At 49.2% G+C, this 22389-nt stretch overlaps 1 protein-coding gene across 2 annotated transcripts in view; it reads left to right on the forward strand.

Annotated features, from left to right (window-relative positions):
- Positions 1–22389, forward strand: part of TBC1D2B (TBC1 domain family member 2B) — an 89093-nt gene that overhangs the window by 61394 nt on the left and 5310 nt on the right. For both annotated transcript variants that reach the window (XM_040257372.1, XM_040257371.1), the window contains exons 6-12: positions 273–668; positions 5539–5649; positions 6991–7184; positions 10178–10672; positions 13143–13260; positions 18869–19054; positions 20914–21035. In XM_040257372.1, coding sequence (XP_040113306.1) covers positions 273–668; positions 5539–5649; positions 6991–7184; positions 10178–10672; positions 13143–13260; positions 18869–19054; positions 20914–21035 — 1622 coding nt within the window. The remainder of the gene's footprint in view (positions 1–272; positions 669–5538; positions 5650–6990; positions 7185–10177; positions 10673–13142; positions 13261–18868; positions 19055–20913; positions 21036–22389) is intronic.

A 22389-nucleotide genomic window follows, 5' to 3' on the forward strand; every position in this document is an offset into this window, starting at 1 on the left:
TGGATGAATGTTCACTGGGAACCATTGCTAATTGCAGTCTGCCTGTCCACCATTTCCTGCTTCCTATCATTGTTCTCTGCAGACAGCCTTTATGGAACAAATATTTTCCCTTCTCTATTTTTTGAGATCCTTCAAGAAGAAGTTGGGTATTAAGGTATTTCCATGAAATTTCTGCATCTGCTCAAATGCTAATGGTTGCTCCGTGTAGACTTGTCATGATCTCTGCTTTCCCTCCCGTCCCTGCTCCCTGATCCATCTTGCCTGGCTCCCAGGAGCTCGTGCGGCTGCTGCAGCAGACGGTGCGGTCCTCCCAGTATGACAAGTACTTCGCAAGCAGTCGCCTCTGCGATGGGGTCCCACAGGACACACTGGGGCTTCTGCACCAGAAGGACGACCAGATTCTGGGCCTCACCAACCAGCTGGAGAGGTTCAACCAGGAGAAAGACAGCCTTCAGCAGGAAGTGAGGATGCTGAAGAGCAAAGTGGGTGAGCTCAGCGAGCGGCTGGGGATGCTGATGGAGACCATCCAGGCCAAGGACGAGGTCATCATGAAGCTCTCCCGGCAGCTCAGCGAGTGTGAGGGCAGCGCGCCCTCTCCCACCTGCATGCCCGGCTCTCCCGCGGCCGCCCCCACGGGCAGGGACCAGCTGGAACTGGACTGGTTGAAAGTAAGAGCGGGACGTGGGCTCCTGTTGTGGGAACAAGAAACCCAAAATCCGCTAACAATCTGTCCATTGATGGCAGGCACTCTAGAGCACCCGGCCTTGGAGCTAGTTCGGCGTGACAGCAGAGCAGCTTTGCCCTTCTTTTTAAAAACAAACAAAAAAAGTAGAAGTCACAAGACTTCTAGTCAGAGAACTATTAGTTTCCTAAGAAGCTTCCTTGGAAAATGAAAGTCTGCGTCCGTCGATGTCGCCATAGCTCAGAACAGTTTCAGATCTTTCCCCTCCCTTGCAGCTGTGACTTCTCTATTTACACACCCTTAGAACTTCATTAGTCCACGTAACCTCCTGCAGCTGTTTCTTGCCTTCTTTCATGCATGAACCATCACTGGCACAGCTGCCTTGGCACACAGTAGAGGCCAGGTGAGGGAGCACCGTTCCTGACAGCTGGTGTGGGCTTAGGTAGAGAAGCGGACCCTGGCTCCCAGCGTACTTGGGAGAAGGGCCTGCACAGAGTCACTTGCCCCCACGCCTAAGGCAGGAGCATCCTGACGCCCAGGAGGGAGGGCAGAGTCTCCTCCCATTGTGCTTCTCTGGGCTGCCCCTGGGGATGGGAGGCTGGTTCTTGACCAGAGGTGACTCTCCCTGTCACACCTGGGGCGGTGACCAGCGGATGAGGTAGGAGGAGCACAGAGAACGCTGGGAAGTAGGGGGCAGGCAAATGTCCTGTGGAGAAACCCACCTGGCCCCAGGGGAGAGCCGAAAAGCCTGGGGCCACTGTCAGCCAGGCCACCGAGAGGGTCCCAGAAGTTTTTCTGCCATCAGCTCTCGATTCGGAGAAGTTTCAGGTGGAGAGGCATTTGTATAACCCAGACCCCAGCTGTCCCCACACAGGTCTGCAACTGTCGGTCCCACCAAAGTCTTCCTCACCTGGCTGCAGTTAATGTGGCACTGAGGATATTTTGTCCCCCAAATGCGGTTTATCCTCGAAGGGCAAAGGTTCGCCACTTTTGAGATCGTTACTGAGCCTGCTTCATGCTTAGCAGCCCCTGTCATGCACTGTCAGTGGACTGGTTGACTAGTAGTCATGCCTGGACCTTAACGATTTCAGTGGAAAGTAAAACTCTGGAATAATAGATGACTTTGTTGGGATATGTTTGTGGTCTCCCATGGTGACCACTTCTTAGGGATAGCCCCCAGTAGAAATGTGAGGCCAGAAGGATTTATTGGTGAGAAAAACCGAAAGGGCAACAGCAGCATCAAAGCCCTCAATCTCTATACTTTATAATTATAACTGCTACAAAAATAGCCGTGTTAAAAAAAAAAAAAGGTCTTGGGTAGTGTTGCCAGTAAAAGTTGGTTTTGTGTGTACATGCAAGCTAGAGTGTACCCAACCTTAAATATACATTTCTTTTTTACTGTTTTTTTTAGAGTCCCTTTTTATAGTCTTTTTTTTAACATCCCTTTTTACAGTCTGTTATTTAAGGTCAACTGAATTTTCTTCTTATTATTTGTATCTGTCTATTTGGGTGTGCCAGGTCTTAGTTGCAACACATGGGATCTTCAACCTTCATTGCAGCACGTGGGGTTTTAGTCACCTGCTGTGAACTCTGAATTGCAGCATGTGGGACCTGGTTCCCTGACCAGGGATTGCACCCAGGCCCGCTGCATTGGGAGGCAGGGTCTTAGTCACTGGACCACCAGGGAAGTCTCTCAACTCAATTTTATGCTTTGCAAGCATATCTGTTTTTGTAGTTTTCAGAGAGAAGCACCAGGTGGTTTGGTTTCCAGGCTGCAGTGAGTGGTGCTCTGCAGGGGAGCACGTTTTACCAGGGAGTGGAACCACGGTGTTGGGGGGGGGGAGGGGGGGGGGGGATTCCAGATTGTTCACCTTTTGATTCTGTCACCATCATTTATCAGCCTTTCTCTTCTTTCCTGTGATTTGTTGTTCCATGAATATCTTCCTACATACAGCTTTCCCTGCTTAGTGCTCTTTCCTTCCTTCAGCCAGCCAGCCAGCCAGCCATGTGGTGGGCTTTGCACTCTGCACAAAGTAGACAGTCTCTGTCCTCCTGGAGCTCAGAGTTTAGTTTAGAAAGCACAAAAATTAAAGAAGCTGAATCACAACTGTAATAAACACCAGTGAGGAAGGGGATGTGGCCCAGTATGGTGAGGTGGTTTAGATTGAACATGGGCTCTGAAGCCAAACTTGGCTATATTCAAACCCAGGCTTACCACTAATGACCTCTGACCTGAGGCAGGCTGGTTCACCTCTCTGCCTCAGTGTTCATCTGCGAAACGGCACTCACCTCGTAGAGTCTTATAAGGGTTTAAAGAGGTAGTCCATGTAAAGCCTTCACAGAGCACCTGGTATCCCATAGAGTTTTATTTTACTCATTATCTCTTTGGCTGCGTCAGGTCTTAATTGCAGTGTGCGGGATCTTGCATTGCAGTGTGTGTGCCCAGTAGTTGCAGCTCGTGGCTCCAGAGCGTGGGCTCAATGGCTGTGGCGTGCGGGCCTAGTTGCCCCTCAGCATGTGGGATTAGTTCATTGACAGGGGTGGAACCCTTGTCCTCTGGATTGGAAGGCAGATTCTTAACCACTGGACCACCAGGGAAGTCCCCCTGCTAGAGTCTAAGTTAAGGCTGTGATCGTCATTCTAGAGAAAGAATCCTTGAGGTGCACTATCAGGACTTCCTTAGACTCAAGCACGAAGTTTAACTCAAAGACATGTGTCCTGCTCCCCCGACCCACCTTGTACTGCCCAGTCTGTGCCCATCACGGTCCAGTGTATTCTTCAGTTGCCCTCTAGCTCACCTTCCTTCAGTCAACCTGCCTTTTGGTGATGTTTGTTCATTGTTTGCAAATACGAGAGCTTCCAGACACCAGAAGAAAGGAGAACGTCATATTTTAGATTAGAAAAGGAAATCTGTGGGCCTCCTTCAGGGTCTGACAGCGGCTGTCTCCAGTCCTTGTCATGACATGTGTTCTTGCTGAGACTGAGAATGTGTGATGCGGATCAGAGCTCAGGTGGGAGTTGGGGCCAAGCACCCGGGCCAAAGGCCCAGCAGGCCTGGCTCCCAGACCCACACTTAGTCATCGCACGGTCGGTCTCCCTGTGACTCAGCTCTTCATTTAGGAAACGGAGATGATGAGCAGTTCCCAAAGAGTAGAGTTGTGAGGTTTAAGTGAGATTGAGGGTCTCTTCCATGCTTAGCTGCTCTGTAAGTGTTAGCGATTACAGGGACTGTGGGAACATTTTCAGTTCTTCTGTGTTTTCAAGGGAGATTGTATGCTGCCACAGTGGTTCCCAGTTTGGAGATGTAGGCATCTCTGGACACATCCCTGGGGAGGGGCTGTGGTCTCTGTCCTGGGACAGCACAGAGGTCAGGGCCTTTCTTGACTGCCTTGGCCTTGGACCAAGGTGCTTGTTGACCACCCTTGGAGATACCGTGAATAGTTCCTCCTGAGGTGGAGGGATCAGAGATTCCTTGGGAACTTCACACAGAGTAGGGGACAAACACATTTGTAAAAGACTGGATTTGGTAGGGAGCATTTAGAAAATCACTGCCCTAATTGTCTCAAAGATTACCTTCCCCTTCCTTTGCTCAGAGTTTGAAGGGCTGAAGGTAACACACAGCGTCTGCTTCTGCCAGACCTGAACTTTTAGTTGGACCTGGTGAACGTGTGACTAGCTTGTGATGTTCTCTCCTTTTTCTTCTTTATTTCTTTGTTTTTGACTGTGCTGGGTCTTCGTTGCTGCACGTGGGCCTTCTCTGGTTGTGGAGAGCGAGGGCTACTCTCTGGTTGTGGAGAGCGGGCTTCTCATTGTGGCGGCTTCTGTTGTGGCGCATGGGCTCTGGAGCATGCAGGCTCAGTAGTTGTGGCCCACAGGCTTAGTTGCTCTGTGGCATGTGGAATCTTCCCGGACCAGGGATTGAACCCATGTCCCCTGTTTTGGCAGGCAGATTCTTAACCACTGGACCACCAGGAAAGTCCTTATGATGTTCTCTTAAAACATAAAGCAAACGTGTCAAGAGTTAACCGCTGGCAAATTTAGGCGAAGGGTATATTGTGTTTATTGTACTTTTCTTCCAACTTTTCCGTAAGTTTGAAATTTTTTAATGTAAAAAAAATCGAGGAACATAATCTCTTTAAGTGCCTTATACATTGTAGGCTATAGGTATTCATTATTAAGTGTAATTCTTTAGTTGAGAACATTGTATATATGTATAGCCTTTTCTACATAAACTGGATAAGTAAAAATGAGAATGGACAGAAAATTTGTTCAGTTTCTCTAGTTAAAAAACAAGATGACTACAAGGCATTACCTTTTGTACCACCTCAGTGAATGTGGGTAGATAAAATATTTGCATAGATTTAGGACATAAGTCCTACTTACTTCTCCTAAGGTCAGTTGAGAAAAATCACCACCATCAAGTAAATTTATTTCCCCATCTCCTTCATTATGCAGTGGTCCCTACTTTCCTTCCCCTGCCAAGGGTGGACATAAAGCTTAATCAGAAAGTGCCTAATAATCATTTTCAGTTCCTTAGAACTTGCTCTAACTTAGAAAGGGCTAGCCACAGTGTCCCCTTTGGGCTTCCCTGGTAGCTCAGCTAGTAAAGAATCCACCTGCAACATAGGAGACCCTGATTCGATTCTTGGGTTGGGAAGACCCCCTGGAGAAGGGAATGGCTACCCACTCCAGTATTCTGGCCTGGAGAATACATGGGGTTGCAAAGAGTCAGACATGACTGAGCAACTTTCACTTTCAGAAAGGGCTATTTGATTGGTAAGGGAGCAAAATATTAATTATAAAGGATAGTCAACATTCAACCAGTGTGAGTTGATGAACTTTTTTTTTTCCAACAGGATAATCTACAGGGGTACAAAACCCAAAATAAATTTCTAAATAAGGAAATCTTGGAACTTGCAGCTCTACGGAGAAATGCAGAAAGAAGAGAGAGGGATCTGATGGCAAAGGTGGGTCAGGGTGGGTACATTCTGTCCTCAGGTGGGAGGTGATGTGATTCAGAAACCATTCAAAAATGGACATGCTTTCAAATCAGTTCAGCCTCCATGCTTGAAGGGATGTGGTTACTAATAACAAAATATATTTAAAATGTAGATAGTGATAGCGCTGTTTAATTTCACTTTATGATGAAGACAATAGAAATGCCCTGAGATGTGGATTTATTCACAGGTGTAATGAAGTTTACAGAAAAAAAAATTAGACACAGTTGTAAGGTCCCCCAAATTAAGGTTGTTTGGATTTTTTGGTTTATGCTGTTGAGTTGTGTGAGTCAGTTCCGTATCTGTAAATGGGGGTGATGAACACGATGCCTTCTCTAAATCTGATAGGGTTGGTGAGAGAGTCAGATGTGACTATGCTGATAACTCAGCTGGTAAAGAATCCACCTGCAATGCAGGAGACCCCAGTTCAATTCCTGGGCCAGGAAGATCTGCTGGAGAAGGGATAGGCTACCCACTCCAGTATTCTTGGGTTTCCCTTGTGGCTCAGCTGGTAAAGAATCCGCCTGCAATGTGGGTTTGATGCAAACCCAGGTTTGATCCCTGGGTTGAGAAGATCCCCTGAAGAAGGGAAAGGCTACCCACTACAGTATTCTGGCCTGGAGAATTCCATGCACTGTATAGGCCATGGGGTTGCAAAGAGTAGGACACAACTGGGTGACTTTCACTTTCACTTCACTTTCAAAAAGGGCTTTGCGAAGTGTACAGACATCACAGATATTCCAGTGATAATTAAATGAAATTCAGTGACACTGTGTCAACAGCTATTAAATGCCTCATATACCTTTTGAACAGTCCTCAGAGCATCTTCCCAGGCCTTGTTCCTGCATGTTTTCAAGGGATATGTTGATTTGTCTGATAAGGTAGCAGATGGGAGCTGGTGCTGGGTCACAGCATCCTAGGAAAGTATTGAAATACCATAAGGTGGCTGCCTGGGGCCTGTGTGCCAAGTCATGCTCAGCTGGACCTCAGTAATGAGTGTGTGGCCTGGTTTCTGCTGTTCACCTCAGTGCTGTCCAGAACTCATGTGTTGACATACAGAAGCCTTATTACCGGTACTTCTGTGCTTATTACTTTATTACCACTACTTCCCCCAGAGGGAAGAGGGGCCCCCGTGGACCGTTTAGAGAAGACAAGTGGCCTGTGGCATAAATTCATCTCTTGCCTGGGATATAGTCTCTCTCTGGCTCACTTCCTAGTGGTTCTGGGCTTGTCATTAGTTGATTGCTTGAGGTACTTGAGGATTGCTCTTCTTGTGTGTCTGGACGGAGGTAACTATCACATTCTCTGCAGTATTCTAGCCTGGAAGCCAAGCTCTGCCAGATAGAAAGCAAGTACTTAATACTGCTCCAAGAAATGAAGACCCCAGTTTGCTCAGAAGAACAGGGGCCTGCTCGGGATGTCATAGCCCAGCTGCTGGAGGACGCTCTGCAGGTTGAGAGTCCAGAGCATCCGGAGCAAGCGTTCATTAAACCTCATCTTGTCAGGTAAAGGAGCTCGCGACTGCTGGGAGTGGGGGACCCATTTCTCAAGCCCCCCTTTAACCACAGTAGCCACTCACCAAGAACTTTACACAGTTTTCCATGTCTGCTTTGATGCTCATGACAAGGACTGTCAGTCGTTAGAAAATGTCATCTCATCAATCTTGCTGTCATAATCCAGTAACAGAGCTGGGATTCAGACCCGGTCTTTTGATTTCAAGACTTTTCTTGCATGTACCATGCTACCGAGGATGCTAGGCAGTCTTGCTGTAAGAGGAGCCAGTCCTCAGAGGAGCAGAATCTTCTCCAGAGACCCATGGGTACAGCTGCACTCATGGGGACTTTGAAAGCAAAGGAGCCCCTAAGTGGGTAACTGGGCCTTCTCTGTAAGGGAAGCATACTTGGGTAACCTGATCCAGTGGTTCAGAACTCACTGAGGCTCTGATGCAAGCCATGGACACACTTGGCCCCAAAATGCGGTTGGACATACACACAAAATTGCATGTTTTTCAGAAAATCATGGAGTCTCACAGACTGTAAAGTATCTTGAATTAAGAACCTTCATATCCTAGTTTCTAAAAAATAAGATTCATGAAATATTGGCAAGAGGAGAAGTCTGTGAATGCGCTCAGTCCAGTCTCCTCCTGTTTCCGCCCCCACTATGCTTGGCTTCTCCTGCCCCGCCCTGGTCCCTGGGGAAGCCCTGCCTCAGCCTGACCCGCGCTTTCCCTTCTCTGTGCCTGCAGCACTGGCCTGCCTTGTCTGTGCTACTCAGATGACAGGTAAGAGATATGCTATCGGAGTGCAACCAGTGCCATCGTCACAAAACTTCTACTGAGGTCTTTGTGCCAGGAGCTGTGCCACTGCTCATGTTTAACACTCAAGGAGCAGTGTTATATCCTCAGCAAATGCAGACGCTGGGGTCAGGGAGGTGATGTAACGCTCCCAGGTCACACGGCCAGGGAGTGGCGAGGACAGGACCCCAGTCTGGCAGCCGGGTTCCCCACGCGTGCACTCCTGCTGTGTTCCGGAAGCGGGGTGGAGGGACAGACTCCTGTGGGCAGAGCCCAGCTGTCTGCCCCCAGGCACCACGTCGTCTTCCTTCACGTGTTTTAGACTTTACTGTTTACGTTGTATGTTTTCAAACTTTATGTATAAGTAGAACAATAACTGTGTATGTTAAGTACTTTTAACTTTTCGTTATGGAATTTCAAAGTAGTAGCATCATATAACACCCCCGTATGTAACTGTTACCCAGTAATTTGACAATTATTAACATTTTGCCAATCTTGTTTCTCCTTATCCATCCCCTCCGAAATTTTTTTTCTGGTATATTTTAAAGCAAGTACCAGACATGTCATTTCCGCTTTCAGCACTTCAATATGTACCTGTAATTGAAGACACTTTTTAATATGCAAATCCTATCAAATTCATACCTTTTTTGCGACTTATTTCTTTCAACATTGTTTTCTGAAATTATACAGATGGATTTATGTAGCTCCTGAGCATTTTTTTAATCTGCCTTACACAGCTTCATTGTATATCACTTTTTTATTCCTTCGTCTCATGGTAGACACTTAGAGTAGTTCCATTTTTTCTTTTTACAAACTGTGATGCAGTAGACATCGTGGTATGTGTATCTGTGTGTCCGTGTGTTGGCGTGAGAGTTTCTCTGGTGTTGGATATGCTTATCTTCCGCTCTACTGGATCCGATTTTCAGCGTGCTCCTACAGGGTTATAGACTCAGCAACAGTGTGTGAAAGGCCTCCTTCTGGTTTCCCGTGCCTGCCATCACCATCATTGTTTTATGTTGCTAAGTTTGTGATACATATTACTGTCTAACGGTTCTGTCGGTCAGCAGTCGAGCATGGTCTTGCTGGATGGAATCAGGGTATCAGCAGGGCTGCATTCCTTCCTGGAGGTTCGAGGAGACAGTTTGTGTCCTTGCTCACTCAAGCTGTTGGGAGCATACAGTTCCTTCTGGTTGTGGGGCTAGGTCTCTGTTTCCTTGCTGGTCATCAGGCGTGGCCATTTCCAGCTCCTCGAGGCCACCCGTTTTCCTTGGCTGTGGCCGCCTTCTTCCGTCTTCAGAGCCAGCAACCGTGGGTCCAAGCGCTCTCCCGCGTCACGTCGCCCTGACTCTTCGTCCGTTGTCACGCCTCTCTGGTCCACTCGCCTGCCTTCCTCTTCCACGTGAAGGGCCCCTGTGATTTCTGTGGTCCCACCTGGGACGCCCAGGATAACCTCCCTGTCTTAAGTGCCATAGCTGATTCCACACACACGGTATGCCTCTTGCCACATAATGTGACATATTCACAGACTCCAGGGACGTCTTTGGGGGCCGTTATTCTGCCTACCACTGGAGAAGGAAACGGCAACCCACTCCAGTGTTCTTGCCTGGAGAATCCCAGGGACGGGGGAGCCTGGTGGGCTGCCTATGGGGTCGCACAGAGTCGGACACGACTGAGGTGACTTAGCAGCAGCAGCAGCAGCAGCAGCAGCAGCATTCTGCCTGCTGCAGCCTTAATTCTTTTTTATGCCTAGTATCTTACTAATGTAATGTTTTCTCCTTTGTCTTTTTACTTTTTAAAACGGTATTTTTTGAGCATAAGTGTTATGCATGTGTATATGTATGCTATATAAACATACATGCTCATGTATTAATATATTAATGTAGCCAAATTTATCAGCCTTGTGTTTGCAGTCTTGCTTGTATTTTCTGTGCTTTTTACATTGAGCACTTCGACCATCTAGAACTGAATTTTTTTTTTTTCCCATGTAGTATCCAGAAGGGATCTAAAGCAGTTTTTTCTATACAGATAGCCAGTTATTCTCACCCTGTTTATTGAGAAGTTAATTATTTTTTCACTGAATTGAAATGCTTGATCATATATCACAGTGCCATTTACGTATGAGTAGATTTCTAGGTTCTTTCATGTTTCATTGACCTTTTTGCCAGATTGCATCATTTAACTTTTCATTTTGTTTTTTCTCAACAGTGAATATGACATTTATGGGTTTAAGACTGTCCCAGAGGATGATGAGGAAGAGAAGTTGGTTGCCAAAGTCCGGGCATTGGACCTGAAGACCCTCTACCTCACAGAAAACCAGGAGGTCTCCACTGGGGTCAAGTGGGAAAACTACTTTGCAAGCACAGTGAACAGGGAGATGACGTGTTCCCCAGAATTAAAGAACCTGGTCCGTGCAGGCATCCCACACGAGCACCGTTCCAAGGTGTGGAAGTGGTGTGTGGACCGTCACATCAAGAAGTTCAAGGACAGCACTCAGCCCGGTTACTTCCAGACTTTACTTCAGAAGGCGCTGGAGAAACAGAACCCGGCCTCCAAGCAGATCGAGCTAGACCTGCTGCGGACTCTGCCCAACAACAAGCATTACTCGTGCCCCACCTCGGAAGGCATACAGAAGCTGCGCAATGTCCTGCTTGCCTTCTCCTGGCGGAATCCAGACATCGGCTATTGCCAGGGTCTCAACAGGTGGGTCCCCAGCCCATGGAGGGCTCCTCTTTGTTCTTAAGATAACTTGTAGCTCCACAGACTGCCTGATAGCCCCCTTCCCTTCCTGGTGAGCCAAGAAAAGCCAGTCTTTTAAGGGAAAGAACTATTAATAGCTGCAGTAAGGTAATTTTAATTATGCCCCATCCCCAATTCTAGAATAATTGAGAGAAACAAGCATGCTTTCGAGAAGTCTTAAGAACAGTAAACTGTTTGAAACAGCTGGGTTTCTCATTTAGATTTCCTTGCTGCTGTCCTCACACTCAGGTTTTGATCTGCAGTTTGTGTTCATTCATTTAAAATGCGTGATGTGACAACAAGGGCACTCCCTGTTTATACAGCATCTTCATCAGTCGTGAGGTTGCCCCAGATAATTTTGCAGCTGGTCAAAACCTGGCCCTTAAAGAGCCCAAACATGTTTTATTTTGGACTAGAGTCTTCTGCAGGTCTGGCATGCTTCCCTGCTTCCATAGGCAAAGGACACTGAAAAACCTCTCACCTTCTCTGAACCATCCAGGCTCCTCATTCCGAACTGAGCTGCACTGGCATGAGGCCACGGGAGGCACTGAGGTCTGTTCTCTGAGAAGCTGCTCCTGCCATTGGACTTTGAGTGCCAGTGGCTGCTTTTTGCCTCTGTCTCTTCCCTAGCTGGTGCATTCCTGCTGCTTCTATCCCTCCCAAAGTAGATAATCCACTAGATTATCGTGGATTATGTTCGTATTATGTTCGCAGAATGAAGAAGCTCCATGTGTGATCTTTAGCAGTTCTCCTGTAAGTAAGTCAAGTGCATGCATTGCGTTTTGAATGCTGACATTTATTCTAGCAGCTCTTGGGCCTTTTTTAATCCTCATCCATGCTGGATGCCGACCTCTGGATACAGACTGTGTTTTGCATCTGAAATGAGAGCATTGCAGGAAGAAGAGCTTTTAAGCTGGAATGTTAGTTGGTTAAGACCTGAAACCAGTGGTTTCCAGGAAGTCATTGTCTCTGTGGTGGTCAGGCTAGGGTCCCCTCTCTGTGCCCTGAAAGTAAGAGGGACTTTGACTGCTCCTCAATGGTCCCCTTAAAAAAAAAAGGTAAATAAGATATTGCCTAACAAAGCAGCCTTGTTTTGCTTAAATGGACAGTTCACACTGCATACTCAGTCTAAAAATTCCTGAAAGCTAAAACCTTCTGAAACTTAAGGGATCTTGGTGAGGACTTGCGCATGCCTGTTAGGGGTGCAGTAGCACCCCATTTATCTGACACTGGTGTAGAATCAGCTCTTCCCCACATTAGGACACCTCCCAGCTTTAATTTAGACTTTCTCTGCACCATCACCATTGGGACCTCTAAACTTTAACCATTTTACTTCTTTTTTTTCCCATCCACATTGTTTTGTACACACATTCTGAGAACCCAGAACTTGAGCAGAACTCTAGCCTTTTCTCAGTGATTCTTGCCTATCATCATGGACATCAGTTAGCTTAAAGTGATGTCTTCAAAGGCTCTGCGGATCTCAGTCTCTCTGCCCCTTCTTGTGGCATCCTCAGGTGCTGAGCTCATCCTGTTTCTCCCTACTTAGCCGTCTCTACTCGTTGTAACCTTTCTACTCTCCATCTCATGCATGCTGACTCAAGGTGTCCCCTTCCCAGTTTTTTTTTTTTAACCTCTTAATTTGAGATTTCAGTATAATTTTTATCTAAGGAAGAAAACAAAAATAAATTCTAAGAAATGACTTCAGGTCTTTCCCATAAGTGATGCACAAGCAGAAGTTCTCGGGTGTGTAGAGAGGGGCTTTTCCATTGCCTTTTCCTCCCCATCCTTCTGTCCTGAATGCCCGCTCAGAGCCAGACCTGATGAAGTTACTGGGTGAGTAACCTCTTGGTGGTGACAGTGTCAAATATAGCCGGACCCAAGTTTCCATTGTGAGTGACCGAACAGCTGATACACACAGCCCCCTTTCCCGCCCCACATGCATGCCGTGGATGCAGTGTTTTGAGAAAGCCCCCATGATGGTTCATTTGCGTGAAGCCCCATTTCAAGTAGATTGGTATCAAGAAAGTTGTTTTTAAACCATCATATGTTCTTTCTCTCTTGTATTCACCCCTCAATTTTTTGTGCATAAAAGGATTAGTTGGAACTTAAACAAAAAACTCAAAGAATTAGCTGCATTAGCAAAATCTTATCATGAAAAACATTTTTAAAAATGAGGTCGACATCATTGGGAAATAATTTCATCATCTTTAAACAAAAACCAAACGAAAGGGAAGGTGGATGTAGCTTTGCTTTTCAAACTAGGAAATGCTTCCTTTGCCGCAAAATACTTAACTTAGTGTTATTTCTTGGAGAATAGAAGTCACTTCGGTGTGAGAGAGCACAGCATGCCATGCAGGCCTCTGTGAAGGTGGGCTGTGCTGCCTGGGTCTGGGCCAGGGGGCTGGCGCTCACCTTGTTCTCTGTTTGCTTGTAGGTTGGTGGCCGTGGCCCTCCTGTACCTGGAACAAGAAGACGCCTTCTGGTGTCTAGTCACCATAGTGGAAGTTTTCATGCCTCGAGACTATTACACAAAGACCCTTTTAGGATCCCAGGTACTCTAAAAATATTGTGCTTCAGTCAGCAACTTGTAGAATTAGAGCTGAAATGCGACCTGAATTAAGTGTTGATCGGGGAGGCTCCGTGGGCATGACAAGGTGCACATGGAGGCTGCCCCCTCTGCCCGCCCCCGCCTCCCCCAGCCTGGGCCAGGGTGCTCACAAGCCAGTGAGTGCCCCGTCAGGCTCGCTCGGTGCCCTGGAAGCCAGCAGACCTGCTCTGTGCTCACTGCTCAGCACTGTCTGCCCTGGACTCTGCCTGTCTGGCTGAGCCGCAGCTCGTGGGTGCCTGGGGAGCCTGGGGGTGTTAGCTCTTGTTCTCCAAGAGGCCAAGGCCAAGGCAGAAGCAGACGTGCCAGAGACTACTGAGGGGAAAACCCATGAAGGATCAAGGGGAGGGACTGGGGAAGGCAGGAGAACCCCCAGACCAGCGAAAAGAGGGGGGTTTGGGTGGTGGGGAAGGCCCCAGCCTGCAGTGCAGTTCTCAGAAAGTTTTGGTCAGGCCAGTGTGGAGTCCTCGAGCCAAGGTCACCTGTTAAAGTGCACACGAGACCTGCCCGCATCCGTGCCCCAGCCCTGCTCGCTCACGGGCTGGAAGCAGCAGGGACGACATTGTTTGTCGTGATGGATCCAGAGGGACAGCGCTGGGGCCACATACAGCCTGCAGCAGGAGGTCTGAACAGCACCGTTCCTGCCCACCGCTCCTGGAGTCTGAAGCCAGGGGCCGGTAGGATGATGGGGGCTGGGAGGGCCAGGGGTTCTGGTCCCACTTGTAACATCCCACCTCAGGACCAGACCCTTGGCCCTTGCAGCCCAGGGCATCTCTTCCCGTGCCGGACTGGGGCTTCTGCTGTTTTGGCTTCTGGATGGACTTTCCCTGCTCCCCAACTGGCAGCCCTCCTCCTCCTGTGTCTGATCTGTGTCCATTCCTCCTCCCTGAGAGCTCTGCGTCTCCTGACCATGGCCGGGTCTATGTCCGTGGGCTGCCGCATCCTTGTCTCCAGGCTTGTGCCGGTAGTTGGTCTGCCTGCTCACGGCCGCTCCCTGCCCTTCCCTGCTCTTCTCTGTTCCCTACAGCCGGGTCTGCAGGCCCGGGCCGTCTCCTAGCCCCTGTGTGCCCAGCAGAGGCACGTGGGAGCCTGGAGGAGGGCAGGGAGCTGAGGGCCGTTCTCCCCTCTCTGTCTCGGGCACTTCCTGCTGGTGACTCTGTCTCCTCCGTGGCCCCAGCTCCTGTCTGTGCCACCGGGGGCCTCCCTGCATCAGCCTAGGGGTGGCTTCCTGCCCTGGCCTCTGGGCCGCCTCACCATCGACTGTTTGGCTTCTCGGCCTCTCTGTCACCAGTGTGACCACTGCCCGGGAAAACCCCTGTTGTAGATGTTTCGTGAGGTTTCTGTTGGCCTGGGTAGGCCCTGTGTTTTACTTTCTATCTGCATGTCTGTCTTTGGAGGGATCCCCCTTGTTGCCTTCCGTTAGCACCTGCACTGCCCCCTCACCCGTAGACCCCGGGCCGGGAGTTGGGTCAGCTCACACTCCCCCTCCCTGTCCCTCTGTGCCCCTGGAGTTGCTGTTTCTGATCGCTGCCACCCGCCAGGTGGCTCAGATCAGTCCCCTTGTCCCTCACCACTGTTAGCTCATCAGCCCCTCTCCTGCATCGCTGCAGGTGCTCCTCCCTCCCCGCCTTTACCCACCCGCCCTTCCATCCGTCTCACTCACACATTCAGCCACGACCTCCCTGCACTGGGCCCAGGCCTCTCCCAGCCTTCCTCAGACTCTTTACCATCTGAGCCACCAGGGAAGCCCCATAGATGCTCACTGAAGTTAGGTAATACAGAAATGCATATTAAGAGGGCCATGAAAAGTCACCTGTTACCCTACCAACTTGAGAACCACAGTTAGCATTTTGATGTATTTCCTTTTGAATTTTCCCCAATACATTTAAGTATCCAGACTGAGAGCTAATAATCCTGGCTGGTTCACATTCACATGATAGCCTGAGCATTTTCTCATAATGTTATCTAGTTTTCAGTGTCATATTTGGTAATATTCCATCATTGATTGGACATGAGGTGTTGAACCATTTTTCTGTAACGGATGTTATGTAAGGTCACTCTTCAAATGGGGATAGCCTTGTGTGTGTGGTCAGCCCCAGTGCCGTGCCTTGCAGCTCACCGTCAGCTGCCTCCTGCCAGAGCTGAGCGCTGAGCCCCTTCACACTGCACTGCGGTCCAGACACTCAGCAGCTTCTCCATCTGTCCCCTCGGCTGAGTGTACATTGTACACCAGGACCTCACTAGACTCTGGGGACACAGAGATGAATATAGTCATTCCATGTCCTCTTGAGCTCAGAGAGCTGAACAGAGGCCTGAGCAGGCGTCCCCTGGCAGCCTTCCCCACACCAGCCCTCTGCCAAGCCCCAGGCAGCCTCAAGAACAGGGCACCATCTGCCACCTACCTGGCAGGAAATGCGTGTGCCTGGGTCTTCTCCCACTTCAAGGCCAGCTGACTGGTCCCTTCCTCTCAGGCACTTTCAGCCCAGTCCTTCTAGGCAGAGGCATCACATCACCATCACTTGGCCCAATAGTCAGCTGTTGTCTCCCTTGGCTGTTTACAGCCTCTTAAAGGCAGAGTGCAGGCATGCTAATGGCGCTGGTGGTAAAGAACCCACCTGCCAATGCAAGAGATGTAAGAGACGCAGGTGTGACCCCTGGGTCAGGAAGCTCCCCTGGAGGGGGCACTGCAACCCACTCCCGTATTCTTGCCTGGAGAATCCCAAGGACAGAGGAGCCTGGCGGGCTACAGTCCATGGTGTCACAGAGTCACACACAACTGAGCGACTTAGTATGGGTGCAAAGGCAGCACCTGCTCCTGTTGTTTCTCGTCCCCAGCACTGGCCAGTGCCAAGTGTGAAGTGCGTGCAAATGGGTAGTTGTTGTTTTTATGCTGAGGGATGGAATAGTACCAGCAGAAGTACCATCACTAGTGAGTGATGCTGACCTTCCCTGTAGGAGGGTCTGGGCTTCCACAGAAACTGACCAAAGAGGATGGATGCCCAGGTATGGCTTGTCATGGCTATCGCGCCTGCACCCATAAGATGTTTTGACAACTTGCCTTTCAGTAGCTGGTCCACCTATCAGAATCTTCCAGCAGTAGAGAATAGATATAGGTGAGAAGGTGAGAGGGTGATACTTTTTGCATACCATGAGATGGTTTTATAACTTATGTGTTTTTGTTTAAGTCTTCTAAGAAAAATTAATTATAATTCATTTCAGCTAATTTAGGTCTTTGAAATTTTGTCTCTTCTAGCCAGAAAGCAAACTGGACAAAAATGTATGTTTCCAACCATGATTCCTGCATTTTATCCTTTGTGCACCCTAAAGTGACTTTACAATGCTTTAGAATCATTTCTGTAGAAAATAATGTTTTATATGTTACTTTGTCTTTTAAATTTTTACATTTCAACCAGTGATACTTAACCTTACGTGTAACATTCTTTTAAAAAAAAATTTTTTTTTTTTATATAATGAATTCTATATTTAAAAAAAAAAAAACCTTCCCATAAGGGTAAACAATTGAGTTTTTCAAAGTTTTAGATTCTCCTTAAAAAAGGATATTTTAAAATGTCATTTTAACATTTATCTAGATTGTTTCTAGTTGTTTTAGTATCTCAGTCATCCCAAGAATTCACACACCTTCTACCGTAACGTGACTGATAATGCAGGTGAAAGCGTGGCAGGTTTTCCGGGATCCATTCCTGGGAGCGGGCTTGCTGCAGGGTGTCTTCCTGTCTCCTGGGCGTTGCTGGATCGCTCTCCCAGGCAGTTGCACCAGTTCACGCTCCCATCTCAGGATGCCGTTCAGGGCACGCTAATGAGGCCAGTGTTTTCCTGTGCAGCTGCCCTGTTCCTGGACAGCCTGGTTGTGGCCCGCTGTGCACGGTGGCTTGCTCTCTTGTGCGGGTCTCTTCTCTGATGCTTCACTGCTCGCTGGTGGAGTGGTGACCTCACGGCACCCAGGCCGTGGAGCCTCAGCCCGGGTCTCTGGTGAGCTGCAGTTGTCCTGCTCGAGATGCCCCCCGGGCGCCAGTATGTCTCAGTCTCCCCAGCCCTCATTCCTGTGATCCGGCCTCAGGGGACCACACTCTGCCCTCTCCATGCCCCTCTGGAGCCCTGTGTGTTCCGAGCACCCCTCCTCCTCACCTCTGATGGCAGAGGGTCTGCATGGTTTACAGACGTTACCTCCATGTAGTTCCGATCTAGGTGCTCCTCTCCTTCTACCACCTCTCCTTGGCTCAGATTTTCATCCCCTCTGCTCTGGGTGCTGGGGCCTCCATGGGTCTTCCCTTTAACTCGGCCCCTGTTGCAGGTGGAGAGACAGACCTAAAGCACAAATCCAGCCCAATCACTCTCCTAACCAAAGCCTCTTGATGCTTCTTCCTTCATTGCCTGCTGCATTTTTCAAACATGAGTACAGAAATCAGTATAGGGGTTTGGCAGTAGCGTTTTTCATCACATTAAGTTGAAAAGACTAGAATTGAGGCATCAAAGTGTGTCCCACTGTGTGAAGTTAAGAATGCTTGTGAAAGGTTTGTTTCTGTTCGATGCAGACTGGGCGATGTTGACGTATGTTTTCTTGTGAGTCACAGACAAAGGCTGGAAAAGCCCCTGGCCTGTAGATGAAGTCTGATCCTCAGGGCCATGGTGCCTCTGCCAGGCCGGGCTGCCTCCCTCACACCCCTCTGCCCATAGTCCTGTGCTCCCTGCTGTGGGGCTGATCTCCCAAGACTTGGTTGGGACCTGAAGGGGCTCCGTAACGCTCTGCAAACACATCTTTACCAAGCCTGCCACGGCTGGCATAACAGTCTGTACGTCTCCTTCCTCACTCATCTTTTAGCTCCTAGAGGTCAGGGCTGAACCCGATTCAAGCCTCTGCCCAGCACTGGCCCCTGCTTGACACAGAGCTTAGAGAGATAGCAGCCACCTATGTTGGTAGGTATTTACCTGAGTCTCTTATAGTCTTCACAGAAGCCCTGGGAGAAAGAGACCTACTGTTTTCCAGATGGGAAACAGAGCTCTCCAGAACAGTGTGCCAAAGGCCACCCTGGAGTCAGTAGTAGAGCTGAGAGCCAAGCTCAGGTGCTGCTGACTCTGGAGTCCTGGCTCCCTCACTGCCCTACCCAGCTAGTAAATTCTTGGTGAGTGGATGTGGTGACGCCACACTTTCTCTTGGGCCAGGGACTCAGCTTTGTGGCCATGTAGCCGCACCCTCTGTACTTGCATACAGATTAGCAAGGCTGACTGCTCCACCGGCTCTGCAGTGGGGCTGTTTTCATGGGGCATTTTGAGTGTACGAGTGGCTTCAGGCCATCGCACCCAGCCTCCTGTCCTGGAGAAAGGATGACAGTCAGCGGGCACTCGGTGAGCGCCCTCCATGTGAGGTCAGCTGCTTCTGGGGCACAGAGCCCTCCGCTCTGGGGTGAGCCTTCCACACATGTGGAACGGCTGCGCCGCTGTGCCTTGTGATGGGCCTGCAGCCCGCTGGGGCCCTGGATGACCCACTCTGTGCTATGGCAGCCCCCATACACTTCTCCCCTTTGCTCCCTCTCCAGGTGGACCAGCGGGTGTTCAGAGACCTCATGAGCGAGAAGCTGCCTCGACTGCACGCCCACTTTGAACAGTACAAAGTCGACTACACCCTAATCACATTCAACTGGTTCCTGGTGGTGTTTGTGGATAGCGTCGTCAGCGACATCCTCTTTAAAATATGGGACTCTTTCCTTTATGAGGGACCAAAGGTGGGTCTGCTCACTGGATGATTCCATGGGCAGTGGCAGAGGCAGCAGAGTGGTTGGCTTAGCTGGGACATGCAACGGTTACCAAGGGGCAGAGTGATCCAGCACTGGGGGCCACCGGAGGGGTTGCAGGAGAATTCAGTCAGTTGCTTGTTCATCAGAAACGAGTCTGTGCCACACCCTGTGCCAGGCACAGGGACTTCGATGGTTTGCAGTCTGAGCCTCAGCCTCTATCAAACAGCTGGCAGTATTATCCCATTGTATGGATGAGGAGGTAGAGGCCCAGAGTGAGCAGATGATCAGGGCAGACTCAGGGGGCCAGCTTCAGAGCCCTACTGCTCACAGTCCTCCCACCCAGTCTGTGTATGCTTTAAAAAAAAATCAGTTTGTGAATAACTAATACATGATAAACTCAAATCATATAACTCAGATTGTGCAGTAGAAAGGAGATTCCCAGTCTCCTAACTGTTCTTCTCAATGTGCTGTATCTTTTTCAAGGTATTTGGTATATATCTAAAATATGATTTTTCAATTTATTATTTATTGGAGATAGTTCCATATCAGGGTATATAGATCTGGCTCTTTTTTTTTTTTTTTTTAACTCTGCACAGTATCCCCTTCTCCAGATAAACCAGAAATTTACCAAATAGTCTCTTGATAATGGACATTCACCTTGTTTCCAGTCTCCTCCTGTTTCAGACTGCGCTTCAGTGACTCTGTCTAACCGTCTTTCTATAGGTACATAAGTGCATCCATAGGGTTAGTTCTGGAAGGGGATGTGCTGGGTCCAGGGTAAATACAGAATCAAAAGACCCTGTAGTTTTCATCGAGAATGCCAAATTGCCTGCAGAAGGGCGTTACCAATTTCTGCTCCCACCAGCAAAGTTTGAGTGTGTATATTAATCCCATACTGTGTCCAGCATAGTACATCATCTCCTTTTAAATTCAGTCAGTATTAAGAGTTCTCAACCAGGGCTTAAACAGTGTTTCCCACTGGGCCACAGGTAGGGATGCTAAGAGAAGGATCACTGTTTAAACTCTGTAAGTATTGTTTTCTGAATAAGAGAACATTCACATTGTTGCAGACCAGCCAGCACCCTTAGATGTGGGTGAGGTCATTTGTTCCAGAGCTGCTGGAACTTGCAGAAGCGCCCAGAGTCCATTTCTCTGGCCTCAACACAGTGACCCAGAGTCAAATCAGAAAAAAAAAAAAATTTTTTTAATTTTCTTTCCCCATATTCAGAAGTCAGTAATTCAGATCCTAATTTTAGTAGGTGAAATAAAAACTACCTCTGGAGGCGGAGCTTTCTAAGAGTTTGAGAATCAGAGTAAAAGTGAAAGTGAAGTCACTCAGTCTCAACTCTTTGTGACCCCGTGGACTGTAGCCTACCAAGCTCCTCTGTCCATGGGATTCTCCAGGCAAGAGTACTAGAGTGGGTTGCCATTTCCTTCTCCAGGGGATCTTCCCGACCCAGCGATCAAACCTGGGTCTCCTGCATTGGAGGCAGACGCTTTAACCTCTGAGCCACCAGGGAAGCCCTGAGAATCAGAGGACCCTGGTTTTGATTAATTCAACATGTATCTCTAGTCCTGTATAGCTTATGGACTAGAACTGTGAGCTAAATGTGGAGGAGTCCACAAAGATTCTACTCCTTAAGGGAATTTTTGGTTTGGGCTGAAGTGTTGCTGAATGCCACCAGAGAGTTGAAAGCGTTTTTCTATTGAGAAAGGCACCTGAGGTCGTGTCTGCCCCAGGGCCCCCATGCAGGCTGTGTTCCCAGGGCTCCGGCAGGTCTCCCACCCTGGAGCTAGCGCCTGGAGCTTGGTGCTTCTCTCCTCACGGATTCCCTGTCCTTCTGCAGGTTATCTTCCGCTTTGCCCTGGCACTTTTTAAATACAAGGAAGAGGAGATCCTGAAACTTCAGGATTCAATGTCCATATTCAAGTACCTCCGTTACTTCACACGCACTATCCTGGATGCTAGGTGAGTCCTCGGGGGACCCCCAGACATCCAGGAGAGCAGGGCCCTTGAGCTTTTATCCTTGATCCAATACACATAAATCCTAGCAACCAAAGCACATCCTTCCTTGTCTCATGAGCACTTACTGAGTATCTGCCACATAGTAGGCCCTCTGCTAGGCACAGAGGGTGATGGGTGAGGAGCAGGTCCTGTCCTCGGAGAGCTCATGAGGCTGTTCCAGCACGGTTTTCTGAGTTGTGGTGAAGGGAACCTGGGTAACTGGGCTTGTTTGGGGCAGGACCTGGGCCCACTGGGCAGAGGGCACCCAGGAGCTGTGTGCAGGGCATGACGGCACAGCATGTTTAGGGAGCTGCCCCAGAGGCTCGGCCAGGGTGGGGCTGGCACGGCAGGATCGAGGCCAGGCCTGAGCAGAGCGGGGTGGTTAAGGCTTTTGTAGACTCTGTCCAGGAGGCTGCTTCATCCTGAGTGTTGGGAAGTCCCTGCACGTTGGACATGAGCAAGGCATATCTGGTTGGAGCAGGACTGGCTGCAGGAGGCCCAGGCTCCAGGTGAGAGAAGTGGTAGCCTGGAGCGAGGTGCCCCCAGAGGCAGAGCAGAGTGGGCAGCTTGAAAGGAGTGGAGAGGGAATTTGAACTTGGAAGGGCCCTGGCTTTCTGGCCTGGGCAGCGAGTGGTCAGGCATCCCTGTCGCTCCACAAACATAGGGGGCCTGTCTGGGCCACCCTCGTTGTCCCCCGAACCACAGTTCACAGCTGCTCTGGCCCTGGCAGCCCAGGCGTGTTCGCCAGAGGGTTTCTATGGACCTGCTGTTGGTTAGGCAAGTGGGGTGCACGTCCTGTGAACCACTGAGTCCCCGTTAATGCTCACTGCACTGAGGTGCTGGGAGCCACCTTCCCTGTATGGGAGTGGATCCCTGTAGCAGACTCGTGGCCTCATGGAAACCACAGGAGTCCTTTCACTGACAAACATTTGGAGTGTATTAATGTTCTTCAAGCTCTGTTGACTGCCACCCATAAGAAGAACGTTTTATCTCACAACCTGGGACACATTACTGAAGAGTCTGTTACTGGAACAGGAGAATTTGTTGAACTAGTCCCAGTGCTTGATACAGACCTGTGCTGTACCCTCTGCTATTTTCTAATTACACTGTGTATCACATATTTAAAATGCTCGTCATGACTCACTAAACTGACTGTGATCCACTGATGGGTGACCACCTCCTTGACGAACACCAGTTGCCCCTCCTGACGCTCACAAGAAGAGAAGGCGGCTTCTCTTCTTGGGCGGTGTCATGAGAAGTGGTTGGGCAGCATCAGCCAGGAGGAGCTGCAGGGCACCAGCACTGCGGGGTCCTGGGA

Source organism: Oryx dammah, unplaced genomic scaffold, assembly GCF_014754425.2.
Source record: "Oryx dammah isolate SB20612 unplaced genomic scaffold, SCBI_Odam_1.1 HiC_scaffold_16, whole genome shotgun sequence".
Classification (NCBI taxonomy): Eukaryota; Metazoa; Chordata; class Mammalia; order Artiodactyla; family Bovidae; genus Oryx; species Oryx dammah.